The 17,313-nt window shown below is 34.1% G+C and overlaps 1 protein-coding gene across 1 annotated transcript; it reads left to right on the top strand.

Annotated features, from left to right (window-relative positions):
* Positions 1–5,698: 5,698 nt before the first annotated feature.
* LOC123230991 (olfactory receptor 13D1-like) lies at positions 5,699–15,332 on the top strand. Its single transcript, XM_044657192.1, has 3 exons — positions 5,699–5,735; positions 6,053–6,125; positions 14,372–15,332. The coding sequence occupies exon 3, from the start codon at positions 14,391–14,393 to the stop codon at positions 15,330–15,332; it is 942 nt and encodes a 313-aa protein (XP_044513127.1). The 5' UTR covers positions 5,699–5,735; positions 6,053–6,125; positions 14,372–14,390.
* Positions 15,333–17,313: the final 1,981 nt, after the last annotated feature.

Here is a 17,313-nt window from a genome sequence, read left to right as displayed (position 1 = left end):
GAAAAGGAGTTAGGAAAATCCCAAGTAATAATTAGCAGGACAAAAACCTGAAAAAAATTCAGTCAGTATTTTGTGACTTCCCAGACTCAAAAATGCCTGATCGAGGATCATTTCGGAAATATTATCTGGAAAGTTATCTGTAAAGCATCCTCTGAGGAGGAGAAGTTAATGAAAACAGGAAGAATTTTATGGTGTGAAAGGACCCATGGTACATTACACAAATTAAAAAACATTGGTAACGTGAATATATTTCATCTAGACCATATGATTTGAAATCATCTCCTCAAGTGAAACACTCCTCCTATTAGCTCCTTCTTTCTATTGATTTTAACATTATATTCATCTTTTTTATTATCTTCTACTATGATTATTCTTTTATTCTTCTACAATGATTATTCTTTTCAGAAGGGAAAAAATAAGTGATAAGATAGGGATGTAGATAATTAGAATGCAAATAAGAACATTGGCAAGTGCTTGAGGAGTAAAAAGTGCTAAGATGTCAAAAGAAAGACATTGTTTTCATGGGAGATTATGTGTAGGAGCTGTCATTTCACATGGACTTTGATAAGGGGAACAAGGGGGAAAGACTTTACATAAAAATCACAGATCAATAATAAAAATGTATCACTTTATATTATCTTTAACTCATGTACCATAATTAGTCAAATTGTTTTTAAAAAGATGATAACTGAATGATAGAAACCAGATAACTGGAAAGGACTTCTATTCAGATTATGAATCTTCTCCACAAAATCCTAAAAAAATATTCATCAAATTCTGATTAAACACCTCCACTCATGTGAATGGCATTATCCTATGAAAATCAGTTCCATTTTTTAACAATTCTTACTGTGAGAACAGTAACTTTATGTTGAACTGAATTCTGTCAATATTTTATTATTGTTATTTTGTCATACAAAACACCCTTCCATATGTCATTGATCTTTACCACTCTTTTGCTTGGAGCCAATACATGATATTGATTCTAAGGCAGAAGGTAAGGGTTTAAAAAAAAAGGAATACTGAGTTGTGGAGTGAGAATACTTGAGGTCCTTTGAAACAATGCTTTATTTCACAGAGATTCTGTTCTCTATGAATGGCATGCTTCTGTCTCCACAGAAAGGGAGTGTGTGGTGGCCCAGTAGTGATGATCAGAACTAGCCTCTGCTAATAATCCCTGTGAAAGGAGCATTCATTGACGATGATGGGAATTTTAGCTAAATATCAGTGGCAGATTACTGGATTTGGCTCGACCTATAGATAAAAATTATAATTAGATGGATAAAAAACATTCTGAATTAGTCAGCAAGTCCTTTGGGTCAAGCAGAATTATTCCATTTGATTTTTTTCATTAGGAGATCCTAAGATCCTAGGGAAATTTTTATTTTTCTTCTCCATTTTACATGCATATTCCTTCACTCTTACCAAAAAAGTAATTTAGAGCCTGATTTCTTTTTTCTTACCCATCATGAAAGGAACAACAAAATGTCAGATTTCTAATGCTGAGAACTACTGTAAAATAAGGGACTATATGCAAGTGAGCTTAAATTCACATGATTACACTGATCTTAAAAGGATGACCCCCATCATTTTAAGAGCCTATACTATAACCATAAGGGCTTGATTTAGAATTGGGACCCAAAGGAACACTGAAGAAAATCTAGCAATATTGAGAAGAGAAATATTACTGCACTAATGAAAAGAGGCAAAGGATTGCTTGCATCTGTTAGAAAAGTTTTGAGGATATGAAGGCCATTCATTGATAATTCAATTCTTCATTAGAGATTTGGATGTCAACCTAATAATTCTCAGGCTTAATTTTCATAGAAGATAGGATCTTGATATGTACTTGTAGAAAGTAAAAAGCTGCAAAGGTATACTTATCAAAATGAGAGGATGCAATTTAGTTAAATACCCCTCTTCAATTCTAGAGAAAAAAGTTCCTAGTCTTGGTGTGCTCCTTCAGCCTCCCTCTCCATCCCCTTCAGGCATGTATGGCCCTTGGCTCTATTCCTGTACTCCTCAGAGGCAGATCAGGTCAATTAATACAGTTAGGTAGCTGTAGGAATACACAAATCTTACATTGACACAATCTAGTTAGTACATTGCCCTAGAAGTCAGAGGAAGAATGAGAAAAGGAAACATATATAACATAGTGTTTAAGCTTTTGTTTAGGTTTTAAATTAATTAATTAATTTGTTTATTACATTAAAATTCCCAAGTATCTCCCTCCATCCCTCCTTTCCCCACCTTAGGAAAGGCATCATTTGACATAAAGATATATATGTGTGTGTGTTTATACATAATATTGCTTACACATTTCTATTTTGCAGTTCTTTCTCTAGAGGTAGACATAAGCTAGTCATTCTTCAAATAATATTTCTGTTTTGGATACAAACCCCTAAATATTACTAATATATCACCAATAATATCCTACAAGAAGAGATAGTAAGATATAACCCATTTAAACTAATCACAGAAACAATTATAAAAGTATTATATCTGCCAAAACAAACCCAGAAACCATAAAACACACTTTTCTGTAAAAAAAAAATGCTGTCTTGATCTTTTTTTTAAAATTTTAAATCTTTATCTTCTAACTTAGGCAAAAGAGCGGTAAGAGCTAGACAATGGGAGTTAAGTGACTTGCCCAGGGTCATATAGCTAGGAAGTGTCTGAGGTCAGATTTGAACCCAGGACCTCCCATCTTCAAGCCTGGCTCTCTATCCAACAAGCCACCTAGCTGCATAGTTTCATATAGGCTTTATGAACTGATGTAGAATGAAATAATCATAACCATGAGAACACAGCATATAATAACAGTAATATTGTGAAATGATCAATTCTGATAAACTTAACTACTCACAGCAATACAATGATCCAGGACATTTTCTGAAAGATTTATGACAAAGAATGCTATCAACCTCCAGAGAAACAACTGTTGCAGTTGGAAAGCAGATCAAAATATACTATTTTTTATGTTAGTTTATTTGGGTTTTAGTTTGGGGGTTCTGGTTTTATATGATTATTTCCTTACAAAATTGAACAACATGGAAATGTATTTTTCATGATGGTCTGCGTATAGCCTAGGTCAGATTGCTTGCCATCTCTGGTAGGAAGGTGTGAAGGGAGGGAGACAATTTTAACCGTATACATATTACATATACAATAAAAATATGATTACAATATTAATAATTACAGGTAATTAGTAAAATAAAATATCTTATGAAACTTTTTAAAAAGCTTAGGTATAAATGTATTTTTCCTTAGAATAATAAATATATATTTAAAATATCAGCAAACATTATTTGTAATGGGGATAAGTTAGAAGCCCTCCCTGTAAGATGTAAGGATGGGATTTATGCAAAGGGGATGGGACAAAAGGAGCTAGAAGAAGGCAGTTGGTGATAGTTACTGACAGTTGAGAGACCAGAGAGAATTCTGGGAATTTCTCAGAGGAAAAAGGGAGGCAGTCTTTGGTTGGAGGACTGGGAGGAAAGAGGAGGAGGACATTTCAGCTCAGATCCAGTCCTGAGGGCTTCCTGAGGATCTTCGGATGGAAATTGAAACCCTGATTTCCTGGTCAAAGCCATTCCATCACATCTTACCCATCAAGAATTCAACCATCAAGTCAGCTAAATTTTTGGACTCCATTTTGGGAGTGATCTCTTAGTCTCCTTTTCCCATTACACAGTCTTGCTGAGAGACCCCTTTTCAGTCAAAATTTACAATTATAGAAAAGGCTAGAAACAGAAAAGAACAGAGATAGAAACAGAAGAAAAAAGGGCAGGGGAAGAAGCTTAGGAGAGGGAACCCCAAAGGTTCCTCCTAAGTGACAGACACCATAGAAATAGAGAAGAGGGCACCCCAAAATCCCTTTGCCCATCACCCCTATCCCAAATCCCTGAATTGTGAAAAATAAAAGCCATTCATCAGTCAGATAGCCTTCCAGTGTGCCTGAGAGACAACAAGAGAGAAGGGAACCATAGCTTGGTCTGACTGCCTCCATCTTGAATCTGGACCACCCGCTGTGAATTTAACTGATTTGGGGGAGGTTTGTGTGAACCCCATCCTTATTCAAGATTGGATTGGGGTACCACATACCTCCTCTTATGGAGAAGCCTTGCCCCTGACTCCTGAGGGGCAGCACGACCATCCAGGTCATCCAGTTTCAGGGTGACACCCTCTTAAAGTCTCCCAGTATATATTCAGCTCCCAGGGAGAGCTGGAAGAGAGACTCACCTCATAGACTCTCTCTCTCTCTCTCTCTCTCTCTCCCTCTGTCAAACATTGGTACTGGCTCTATTTAATTGTTACAAAAGTGAGATGTAAAACAAGGAAAGTCATTGTCACCAATATCATTTAATATTGTATTTAAAATGTTAGCAATAGCAGTAAGAGAAGAAAAAGAAACTGAAGGAATCAGAAAGGCAAAGAGGTAACAAAACTATCTCTTTTCACATATTACATGATTATATATAGAAAATCTTAAATATTTGACTAAAATTAGTTGAAACTATAAACAATTTTAACAAAATAGTAGGATACAAACCCCTAAATATTAATTATATATCACCAGCAATATCCTACAAGAAGAGATAGTAAGATATAACCCATTTAAACTAATCACAGAAATAATTTTAAAAGTATTATATCTGCCAAAACAAACCCAGAAATCATAAAACATGTTTTGTTTTGTTTTTTTGGAAATAAAGGCAGGCTTAAATAATTGGAGAAATATTCACTGTTCATAAATGGGCAGAGTCAATATAATTAAATTGAAAATCTTACCTAAACTAATCTACTTATTCAATGCAATCTCAATTAAATTACCAAATTTTACTTTATTGGACTAGAAAAAATTACAAAATTCACTTGGAAAAGCAAAAAGTCAAGAATATCAAAGGAATTAATGGGGGGGGGGGAGGATGTAAAGGAAGGACACTTAGCAGTACCAAATGATGAATTACATTATGAAGTAGTAATGATCAAAACTACCTGACTACTGACCTTGAAATAGAAAAGTAAATCAGTGGAACAATATAGACATACAATAAACATCTGTAAAAGCTTATATAAATCTTGTACTTAAGCTGTGTTTTGAAGGAGGAAAAGAATCCTATGAAGCAAAGTTAAGGAAAGTGTACATTCTTAGGAATGGAGAATGGGCAATGCAAATAAAAGGAGATAGAAAATGAATGCAATGTTATTTGAAAAGAAAAAATACATGGATTTAACTAACAAACTTAAATGGTGCTATAGAAGGTGAGGCAGTAAAGGATAAAAATTTAATAATAGTTTAAGAAGGTGGTATGATAAAGGGAAAGTTTTCTGTAGAATAGAGGAAATGAGAACTTTTTGCAGGGACAAATAAGCAGCAGAAAGAGAGGAAGAAGAAGAAAGGAAATGAATTGTAATGTTTGATGGATCCAGGATTAGGGAGGGTGATTTTAAAATTAGAAATCATAAAGGAGGAAAGGTTAGATTTAGAAAAGCCTAATAAGCTTTGTGCAATCAGGTCATTATAATATTTATTCCTAAACCTTATAAAAGTTGTTAAGACCCACACAGTTCCTGTCTACAACTTTAAATTACTTCAGGGATTAGAGAGTCCCTAAGAACACTGAGGAGGAAATGGGAGGAGGAACAAATTGGCATGCAGATCCAGTATTTGAGCCATTGGAACTTTCCAAGGGCAGTAGACTAGAGCAGAAAAGGAAGGAAGAACTAAAAAGGTAGGAATTCTCTTCACATAAGCTAATATAATCACTATGGAGTGGAAATTCAAAAATCTTTTATTCCAGTAATATTTTACCATATTCTTGAATTGTAGAAATCTAACAATCTGATAGGATCCAATAAGAATAATGACAGAAGAAAAATTATTGTTGAAAAAATAGTTTTTTGCAAAAAATTTTGCAGCTAATTCAGGATATAACTGCACAAAAGCCTGGGAAATGTTAAATATAGAATATGTATTTATGTGTTTAGTGATGTCTAAAGACACTAAGGCACTTTTGAAATGTTTAAAGTAGATTTTCTTCTTGTTCAGAAAGCTGGAAAAATCACAACTAAATGACTTCACATGAATGGAAGAGAAGATGAAAACTCTTCTAAGCTAAAAGGTAAATGAGAATCATGGGTACTATCCTAGGAAGAACCATTTCCAAAGATGAAAGTGATAGTATGAACTGGGAGTGGATATTGAATTAGGATAGAAATATTGAGAGCAATAGGAATGTACAGCAGACTGGACTGTATGAAAAACATTTATATGGTAGCAATCTAATTTCAAAGCAAAGAAAGTACAAAGTTAACTAAGAGGAAGGCAAGAAGAAAAAAAAATTCTGATTGGGAAGAACCTACAAATTTGATATACCATCTCTCCTACTCATTAACAATTATAATATTAAATCACCCTTTATTAAATTGTTTCATTTGTATTGACTAAGCCCTATATTCTCCTCAGGCCTGGCCTCAGTTTCTCTCCATTAAATCAGTTATTTGGACAAAAATATGAATAAAATTACTTATTCTGTAGTGAAATTGTGTGTTCTAAGATTCCTTCCAGCTCTGGAATTCTATATACTAATTACATTTCAACTCTCCACCATTCTATAATCTGTGCTCTAAGGCCCCGTTAGCTACGATATTTTATGTTCCACATTCTGTGGTCTCTCCTAATTCAAACATTTAATTTTCTTCCAGGCATATTTTCATGTTCCCAGCAGTCCTCCCTTTCTTTGTTTTGTACTCTAAGGTCCCTTCTAGGTATGGCATTCAATATTTTACATGCTATGTTTTCTTTTGCTTCTAACACTTAATTACGCTCTATTTCACTATTAATGAATAGAAGAAATTGGTTTCTAAATCAGAGACCACAGAGAAAAAAATGATTTTCTGACTTTTAGTTCTTGCTTCTCAAATGTGGTTAAGAAAGTAATCTCGTGTCAGTGAAAAAATAAAATATTGAGAAACAAAGTATTATTTGGTGAGGCAAGTGTAACAATCTTAATAATAGCTAGCATTTATACCATTCTTCAAGGTTTGCAATAGCAAATATTGTATTATGTGTTCCTCACAACAATTTTATGAAGTAGTTATAATCCCATTTTATAGAAGAACATAGTTGTAAAATATCCTGTTTCCTATGAACATGGATAGAGTATTTCATAATAGGCCTATAGAGGAACTGATAAAAGCAGTGGTATTTTTGTTTTTGTTTTGCTAGGGGGGTTTTCGGAAGGGATAGGGTTCACTGATTTAATGGAGACAGGTCATGAATGTATTCAAAATACATTAGGCTATAGAAATCAGATAGAACCTGAGCATCTATTCAGCTAAGGGACATGGACAAGTCATGTGGGATGAAGATCAGAATTTCTTTCAGGTAATGGGGGCAAGTTGAGGGACAAAAGAGCAAGAGATAAACAGGAAAGTTTACTGAGAGAGTAACAAAAAAAGAAATAGTTTTCTATATGTTACAGATCTGTTCATTTTTGTAGATGATAAGGATTCAGAGGAAAGACAGAGAGGAAAATAAAATGATAGGCATTAACACAGCAAGACTTTGGAAAAGGGAATAGAAGGTGTGATCAATAGCACAGGCAGAAGAGTTATTCATCAAGCCTAAAGATACCACATAACTCCAAGAAAAGACAAAAGACAAAATGAAATTAGGAAATAGAGTCACAAATGGCTTAGGAAGGCACTTCCATCTTTCTAAATTTTATGTATGCACATTTAAAATTATAAAAACAATTATGTAACACCAACAATAATTCCTTCTTCAAAGTGTTACTTTTATGAATTAAATAATATAAGACAATTAATGCATTTTACTTTTTAAAATACAATGTAATATTCTTTGGTTGCCATAGTATAGATCCTATGCACAAACTAGACTCCGGTTATTTTTAGATAAAAAAAATTAGTAGAAACTAAACTGAAAACCCCCCAAATTATTTAAGATAAAAAGCAGTAGATATTCTTTTGACTACTCTGACTAGAAATTTTTTCTTATGCTTTCCCAATCATTGTTTATCCATAATCTTTTACACTTCCCTTTTTGGCCAAAATAGCTGACAATGTGAGAACAGTATTTGGGAAACCAGAGTCACACTTTCTTTATCCTCTTCCACAACACAGTCCAGAGCACATATGCAAGATAACAAGGAAAGAGTTTATCTGTTATACAAATAACCAGACACACAGCCACTTAGGAGCTCTTCTCTGTTGCTCCTCCCAGAAGGGAGGAGGAAGAAAAGTAGAGCATTCTGTCCTCACTTTCTTCCCTATTCAATCCTGACCCCCATCATTACCTATGTCAACAGTTCTATCCACTCCACCTTGGGAGCCTTGTCCTATTGCCCACTTACCATTCTTGCCCTCCTACTTCCCAGATTAGGCAACTGCCACCATCTTCCTCCTCTACTATTCTAGTGTCACTCAGTACTGTCTGAGGAAATCAGGAAATATTACTAGCAGGATGTCCTATAAAATGGATCCTCTATAACTACAATTAGACTTTCTAACATATAGGATTTTATTCCTCTCTAATTGACTTTCTATCACATTCTCTATCTAAGATCACAAAATTTATCTTTTTGCCTCAAGGCTCCACTCTCTTTCCTTCTTAAAAGATGTTTCCTATCCTACTTGAGGAAGATCAATTTCATCTGACCTGAATTGCCTCAACTCTCTCTAACCATTCCTCTAAAAACTTCCTTTGTTTCCTTCTCTCCTCTCCTCAATATATCTTAAAAGGGAGAGTGGTTTTTCTTCCCTCATTCCCAAAATCAACACTTCCAACAATGCTCTTAATTCTATTTCCTCTATAACTTCACTCCCTAAATCAACATCCTTTCTCTGATGCATCTTCAGTATTTCCCTCTGAATGGGCTCCTTCCTTCATTCTATTAATTAAATTTATGTATTACTCCTATGCCCCTCAGCCTGTGATTCTATCTCCCTGAATTGTCAAATTTCTAAAAAGCATAGTCTGAAAAACTTATCAACACTTCCTAAGGGTCTACTCACTCCTACAATCCTAATAATCTGGCTTCCATTGCCACAATTTAACTTCAATTGCTCTCTTTAAAAGAGAGGCTCTTAATCTGAAGTCCATAAATCCCTAAAGAATCTATGCATAAATTTCAGATCTATGAACATTTTTTAATATTTTGACAACTGAATTTTGATATAATTGGTTTTCTTTATATTGCTGTGTGTCGTATTTTGTACATTAAATTATTCTTAGAAGAGGTCTGTAGTTATTAAATTGCCAAAAAGACCTGTGTGACAAAAAAAAACACATTGAGAACCCCTGATTTGAAGTAATTGATGTTCAGTTTATTGTTTATCACTATGTTACCATTCCTTGAGTTATTGCCAAATTAGATTACTTTTATTCTGTCTTATCCTTGACCTTATTGAAATATTTGATATTGCAGACCACCAGCTTCTATTGAATATTTTTATTCCCTCTGATTTGATGATACTGTACTCATATTTCTCCACTTCTATCTTCAACCACACTCTCTTCTGCTGGCTCTTTAACCTCTAACTATCCTTTAAATAGTGTTCATGGCTCACTCTCTCTTTTCTACATTCTTCCTTTGATGATGTCATTTACTCCTATTACATTAACTCCATTGTATAGATGGTACCTAAGTCTCTGTTCCCAACTCCCACCTCTTGCAAAAGGTCCTGTCTCCTAAATTCACTTGCCTAATCTATATCATTATGCCAGCATCCTGAATTCAATATTCCAAAACTAAACATCCCCCACTCTAAAAAAAAATCTTGTCCATCTTTCAATTTCTTTATTTCTATTACAACTCTCCTAATCATCAGTATCTGAAACCAACTAATCGCGTATAATTATTCTCTCTCCATCACCCATCAATTAATGAATGTTATCAAGATGGGTTTTGCATTATCTTTTGCATCTTCCCACCCCTTTCCACAATACCTCTACTATTCTGATTTGGGTTCTTACCCCCTCTGCATTGGGCTAGTGCATTATCCTCATACTCTGTCCTTATCTTTCTTTGTCTCATTATATTCTCATTGGAATAGGTTTCTTTCCTCTTTCCCAAGACTGAATTCTCCACCTGTGCTCTTGAAGCCATCTCCATTTCCTGTAGAACTTTATCATTTTGATGAGCACTCTCTGGCTTTACTCTTTCCATTCTCATATGGGTATTTCACACTACTGCCAAAAATACCTTTTTCATATTGTGTTGTTTTTATTCTATAGGTTATCTACTTATAAACATTTGCTGCCCATTTTCTAAAAGAAGTTTTAACTCTTTAGACTGACACTCAAAGTCTTCCATAATTTGATTCTAACTTCTAACCAGTCTTATCTCACTTGTAGCTTTCTCATATTCTTAATTCCTGCTATTGCGGAATACTCACTATCCTGTGTTTTTACCCAAATCAACTATATATTCACTCCCATGTGTGGAATATATTGATCCTATTTATTTCTGCCAATCAAAATACCACCCTTCCTTCTAGTATTAATTCTGGTGAAATCTTATCTAAGAACTCATCCTTAATTTCCACTCACCCAACCTTCACATTTCCTCCTCAAATTTCTCTTAGTATTTTGTCAGAGGCACTCCCTTATAGCTATTAGGTCCATAACTAAATGTCCATGAATATTTTAAAATTATCAATAACTATATCGATATAATTGGTTCCTTTTGTAATCTAATGTATTTTATTTTATACAGTTAAAAACATTATTTTGAGAAACTCCATAGATTTTACCAGAATTTAATTCTTTTTTCTTATTTTCTTATTTATTTAGATCATTTTTCTTATTTCATATTTTCTTATTTATTTAGATCATTTTTCCATAGTTATGTGATTTATGACTCCCTCCTGTTCTCTCCCCACTCCTGGAGCTGACAAGTAATTCCACTGGGTTTATACAAGTATCATATTTCAAAACCTATTTCCATGTTATTCATATTTATGATAGTTACCTTTTGACATCAAAACCCTAATCATATCCCCATCAAACCATGTAATCAATCATATGTTGTTTTTTTCTTCTGTGTTTCTGCTCCCACAATTCATTCTCTGGATATGGATAGCATTCTTTCTCATAAGTTCCTCTGGATTGTCCTGAATCATTACATTGCTGCTAGTAGAAAAGTCTCTTACAATTGATTGTGCCACCATGTATCAGTCTCTGTGTACAATGTTCTCCTGGTTCCACTCCTTTCATTCTACATTCCAGAGGTCTTTCCAGTTCACGTGGAATTCCTCCGGTTCATTATTCTTTTCAGCACTATAGCATTCCATTGCCATTAGATACCACAATTTGTTCAGTCATTCCTCAATCAATGGACACCCACTTATTTTTCAATTTTTTGCCACAACAAAGAGCACAACTATAACTATTTTTGTATAAATATTTTTCCTTATTATCTCTTTGGAGTACAAACCCAGCAGTGGTATGGCTGGATCAAAGGGCAGGCATTCTTTTGAAGCCCTTTGCACATAATCCCTAATTGCCCTCCAGAATGGTTGAAGCAAATCACAACTCAACCAGCAATATATTAGGGTCCCAATTTTGCCAAATCCCTGCCAACATTTATCACTTTCCTTTGCTGCCCTTTTGGCCCATCTGCTAGGTGTGAGGTGGTACATCATTGTTGTTTTAATTTGCATTTCTCTAATCAGGAGGGATTTAGAACAGATTATCATGTGCTTATTGATAGTTTTGATTTCTTCATTTCACCAGAATTTCTAATGGATCTATTATGCAAAAAAGGGATTAAAGACCCCCATATCATACTATAGTTACTTGTGTGAACATATTACCTTACAACCACCACCAAACAAATTTGATTACAAATTATTATAAGGCAAAATATATCCTCTTTCATTTTATGTTCCTGTAATCAAGTAAAGGTCTTACTCATAATGAGCTTTCAAAAGACACTTATTGAAATAATTTCAATTAAATACATTACAGTTATCTAAAATGAACCAGTGTCTTAACCAAGGGAAGCAAGAAATGACAGAATCAGAAAGTATTGAGTAATTTCTTTTATTTGAAATTTTTTATTTAATTAATTAATTTAGAATATTTTTCCATGGTTGCATGATTCATGTTCTTTCCCTCTTATCCTTCCACCCCTCTCCCATAGCTGATGAACAATTCCACTGGGTTTTACATGTGTCATTGATCAAGACCTATTTCCATATTATTATTTGCACTAGGGTGATTGCTTCGAGTCTACATCCCCAATCATATCCCCATCAACCCATGTGATCAAGCAGTTGTTTTTCTTGCGTGTTTCTACTTCCACAGTTCTTTCACTGGATGTGGATAGTGTTCTTTCTTATAAGTCCCTCAGAATTGTCCTGGATTATTGCATTGCTGCTAGTAGAAAAGTCCATTACATTCTATTGTGCCACAGTGTATCTGTCTCGGTGTATAAGGTTCTTATGGAGTAATTTCTATGTTCAAGCCAACAAACAATTATTTTGAGAATATGTGAAAGTAAATAAAATAAATTACAGATACATATAAAATAATTTCTATAATCCTATATAATAATAGAAGGCAAAGTGTATAGAGTGCTAAGCCTAGAGCCAGAAAAACCTTAGTGTAAATTTGACCTCAGATTCTTATTAGTTATGTGATTCTGAACAAGTCACTTAAACCTATTTGCTTCAGTCGGCAGATCTGTAAAATGAGCTAGAGAAGGAAATGGCAAATCATTCTGAAATCTTTGTCAAGAAAACCCCAAATGGATCACAAAAAGACTGGCATGACCAAAAAATGACTACACAACAAAATAAAATAATTTCTAATATATTTTGTTGAAAGTTGCTGAGACCAAATATTGATTTTAGATTTTAGATTTTATCCCATCGTGCATTTTATTCAATTCTGTAACTAAGCCATGTTTCTTTGTCTTTCAGTTCAACTTGGAAACTCACAGATTCAAAAGTTGTCTTCCTCTCTAGGTTAAGTTTAAAAGTTGCTTCTCTTTAAAATGCTTTAAATAAAATAAGACTGTTATCTTAAATTGAAGAGTTCAGTTTTACTACAACTCATTTTTAATTGAAGGAATCTTTTATCTCCACACCTCTCAGTATCCTCCTATAATTAATGGAAATATGTTATCTCTTAGCTTCAAAGTTTAGCTTTCCTATCAATAACTCCATGATGAGTAAATCTGTCATATCTGTTCTACCAACAAGCACATGGACTCTATCACATTAATTTTCCTCATAGCAGGATAGAAAGAAAGGATGTTACTAACGCCAAATGTCCAACTAATAATATTGTTTTTGCCACCTATGATGTTTCTGATTTTCTAACCAATCATATTATTTTCATCTGTAATTTAACCTGTTCTTTATTCTGTGCTTCTAAGGAAAAAAACAACCATAAAAAGGCTAGCTCTCCTCACCTGGGAACTTTTGCCTCACTTAGGTGCTAACAGAACTCATTTATTGGTAACTGCTTGCTTTACCAATGAATAAATCGTCTTGTAACTCAATCTACCTTAATTTCCATTGCAACATCGGCATATTAATTTTTCATATTTTCATTGTTCAAAGTTTGTTTATACTTGAATAGCTTTAAATTGTTAATGAAAATAGCAATGAAATGAAATATTATAATGGAGAAAAGAGGTTTTTAAAAAATATATAATATCAATGTAAGTCACTGCTAATTATCATTTACATGATCTGTCTCTTTCCCTAAATCCTTTAGGTGATCTAAATACAATAGCATGGAAAAGAGGAATTATACACTTGTGACAATTTTTTCTTGTGGGGCTTTCTAAATACCCAGGCCTGCAGATGTTTCTTTATATGCTCTGCCTGCTAATGTACTTAGTGATTTTAATGGGAAATAGCACCCTCATTGTAATCAGCACCCTGGGTCCCCGCCTCCACATCCCTATGTATTTTTATTCTGTGCTTTCTATAAACTTTTATAAAAGCTAATTCACTTCATTTCTTTCCATTTGGGCCTACTGAGAAGCTAAGACATCTAACTTATAGGTAATTGCTACCCTTTAAAATAATTTGATTGTGCTTGGAACTTTGTACCTCATTCTTCCTTAATTTCAATCACAACATTCAATACATTTTTTTATTTTCTCTGTTCATTTTGTGCACATAAATACATATATATGAATAGCTTCAATTTATTTTTATAGTATTGATTACATGTGAATAGTTTTAACTGGCCAAGGAAAATAGTAATAAAATATAATATAATAATGAAGAAAAGACAAAAAGTAAAGAAAAACCATAATATCAAGGTGAATTACTGTTACTTATCATTATCATTTATTTGGACTGTCTCTTTCCCTAAATCCTTTAGGTAACTTAAATACAATAACATGGAAAAGGGGAATTATACACCTGTGGCAGAGTTCTTTATGGTGGGGCTTTCAAACTACCCAGAACTCCAGGTATTTCTTTATGTTCTCTGTCTCTTGATGTACTTGGTGATTCTCCTGGGAAATGGCACCCTCCTTATCATCACCATCCTGGACCCTCGCCTCCATACACCTATGTATTTTTTTCTTGGCAACCTCTCCTTTCTGGATATTTGCTACACATCCTCCTCAATCCCTCAAATGCTAGTTAATTTTACATCTGAAAGAAAATCCATCACTTTCATTGGATGTGCCCTGCAGTTGGTTATTTCTCTTGGTCTTGGGTCCACAGAGTGTCTACTGCTTGCAGTAATGGCTTTTGACAGATATGTAGCCATATGCAGTCCTCTAAGATACACCATCATCATGAACAGGGGAATCTGTATACAGGTGGCTTCCTGGACCTGGGTACTAGGATTTCTGATTGCCTTAGTACAATCTGTGCTTGCCTTGATATTGCCCTTCTGTGAGAACATTATTGACCACCTGGCCTGTGAAATTCTTGCCCTTTTGAAGCTTATCTGTGTAGACATCTCCCTCAATATATTTATTATGATAATTGCAAGCATTATTCTGTTAATCACTCCTCTGGTCTTTATTTTCTTCTCTTATGTCTTTATCCTCTCCACTATCCTGAGAATTAATTCTACTGAGGGGAGGAAAAAAGCCTTTTCCACTTGTTCAGCCCACCTCACTGTGGTAATCTTGTTTTATGGATCTGCTCTTTTCATGTACATGAAACCCAAGTCTAAGGACACTAAGCTTTTTGATGAAATCTTTGGACTGTCTTACTGGGTGTTCACCCCAATGCTGAACCCCATCATCTATAGTCTGAGAAATAAGGAGGTAAAAGAAGCTGTGGAGAAAGTCCTAATCAAAAATCTGTACTTAAGGAGAATGTGAACTATGAGACTGACTGTTGTCCTCTGTTGTGTGGGGGGAATCTTAACCTCTTTCAAACCCAACATCATTGCCCCTGGTATCAGTAGTGGTAGAGTGGCTGAAACAACTCCCATGGGATCTTCATCCATTTTCATACAGAATAAACATTTCTGAAGCATAATTCTACTCTAGAATTTACCAATAACCCCACTCCAACCTCTGCTTGATTTTTCTGGACTTCACCATGTATTTCATTAAATTATAACATATATCCTTACACACATATTGTTCATAATTTCTTCTTAAGAGATTACCTATGTAATTTCCATTCATTTCTTCCAATTACCTAATGTCTGCTTTCATAGTTATTATAAATAGTCATTAAATCTTATATTTCTACTTAAAAATATGGGTTATATTTGTATATTCATTTAAGCCAACATTTGCTGAGCATGACCAATGCACTGTCTTATGAAAAAGCAAATAATGAAAGATATAATTTTGATTCTTCAGAAGTTTATAATATAGTTAACTTATACAACCAAATGAAGTCAGTATCAGCAGAAATCCCAAAGACCAACTTATCCATCTCATACTATCCCAAGAATCCAATCAACCTTATACCAAACAAATCATTTTTCAGTTATTACTTCACAATAAGGTATGACACATTACCAACTGAATCAACCCATCTCACATTTAGATAGCTGTAGTCCTATATGATTATTTTTTCTTTTCTTCGCTTTAAACATTTTTTAGTACATTTAGAAACAATTTTTGACAACTGTTATCTAACATTTTGCAATTCAAACTGTCTCCCAATCTTCCTCCTTCCACCTTGCCTCAGGTGGTAAATAGTCTGATATCAGTGATTATACCAGTGTTGTCATGCAATACATGTTTCCATATTCCTTATGTCATGAAAGAAGACATATATAGCTATAATAAAAAAAACTAATGAAGGAAATAATGTGGGCAACGGAATACTTTTACCTGCAATTAGGCTCCAACAGTTCATTCTTTGGCTGTAGATAACATTTTTAGGACATTTTTAGAAATGTGGATAACATAGAAAGAGTACTGCTTGTAGAGTAAGAGTCGCTATAATCCTGGGAAAGTCCTTTGATCATCCTGGCCCTCAGTTTCTTAATTTACAAACAGAAAAGTGCAGGATATTGCCTCTGAGGTACCTTCCAACTTCAGATCTATGCCTCTATAAAGTATTCAATTGTTTAAAAGTAGAACTCAGTCTGCCACTCTAGAAAATGCACCCAGAATTTGTTGTTGGGAAGAAATATTCAAATAAGCCCCAAAATTCCTTTATAGGGGAGGATTGCTAATAAAACAAGTTTCCTGGAACAGTTTTTCTGAGTATGATTTGCTGAAGAGAGCAGTATAAGGGCAAATTTTGTCTATGAGTTATAAAATTAAAAAGGATGATCATATTCTATAAATTTAATTTGAAAAAGGATAAATTATTTAATACATTTTAGTTAAGTAAACTCTGTGTATTTTGTTCTAATTTAAAATTTGCATGTGGAAGAGAGAAAAAATTGGATAAATCAAAACTATCAATAAGCACATGAGAAAGTGTTCTAAATCTCTAATAATTAGAGAAATGCAAATCGAAACAACTCTCAGGTATCACCTCACACCCAGCAGACTGGCTAAAATGACAACAGGGGAGAGTAATGAGTGTTGGAGGGGATGTGCAAAATTGGGACATTAATGCACTGCTGCTGGAGTTGTGAATTGATCCAACCATTCTTGGTGGCAATTTGGAACTATGCCCAAAGAGCACTAAAAGGTTGCCTGCCCTTTGATCCAAACATACTTTGTTTGGTTTGTACTCCAAAGAGATGATAGGGAAAAAGACTTGTATAAAAATATTTATAGCCACGCTCTTTGTTGTAGCAAAAACCTGGAAAACGAGAGTATGCCCATCAACTGGGAAATGGCTGAACAAATTGTGGTATCTGTTGATGATGGAATACTATTTTGC

This window comes from Gracilinanus agilis, chromosome 1 (genome assembly GCF_016433145.1).
Source record: "Gracilinanus agilis isolate LMUSP501 chromosome 1, AgileGrace, whole genome shotgun sequence".
NCBI classification, from domain to species: Eukaryota; Metazoa; Chordata; class Mammalia; order Didelphimorphia; family Didelphidae; genus Gracilinanus; species Gracilinanus agilis.
This window is presented reverse-complemented; position numbering and strand designations above follow the sequence as displayed.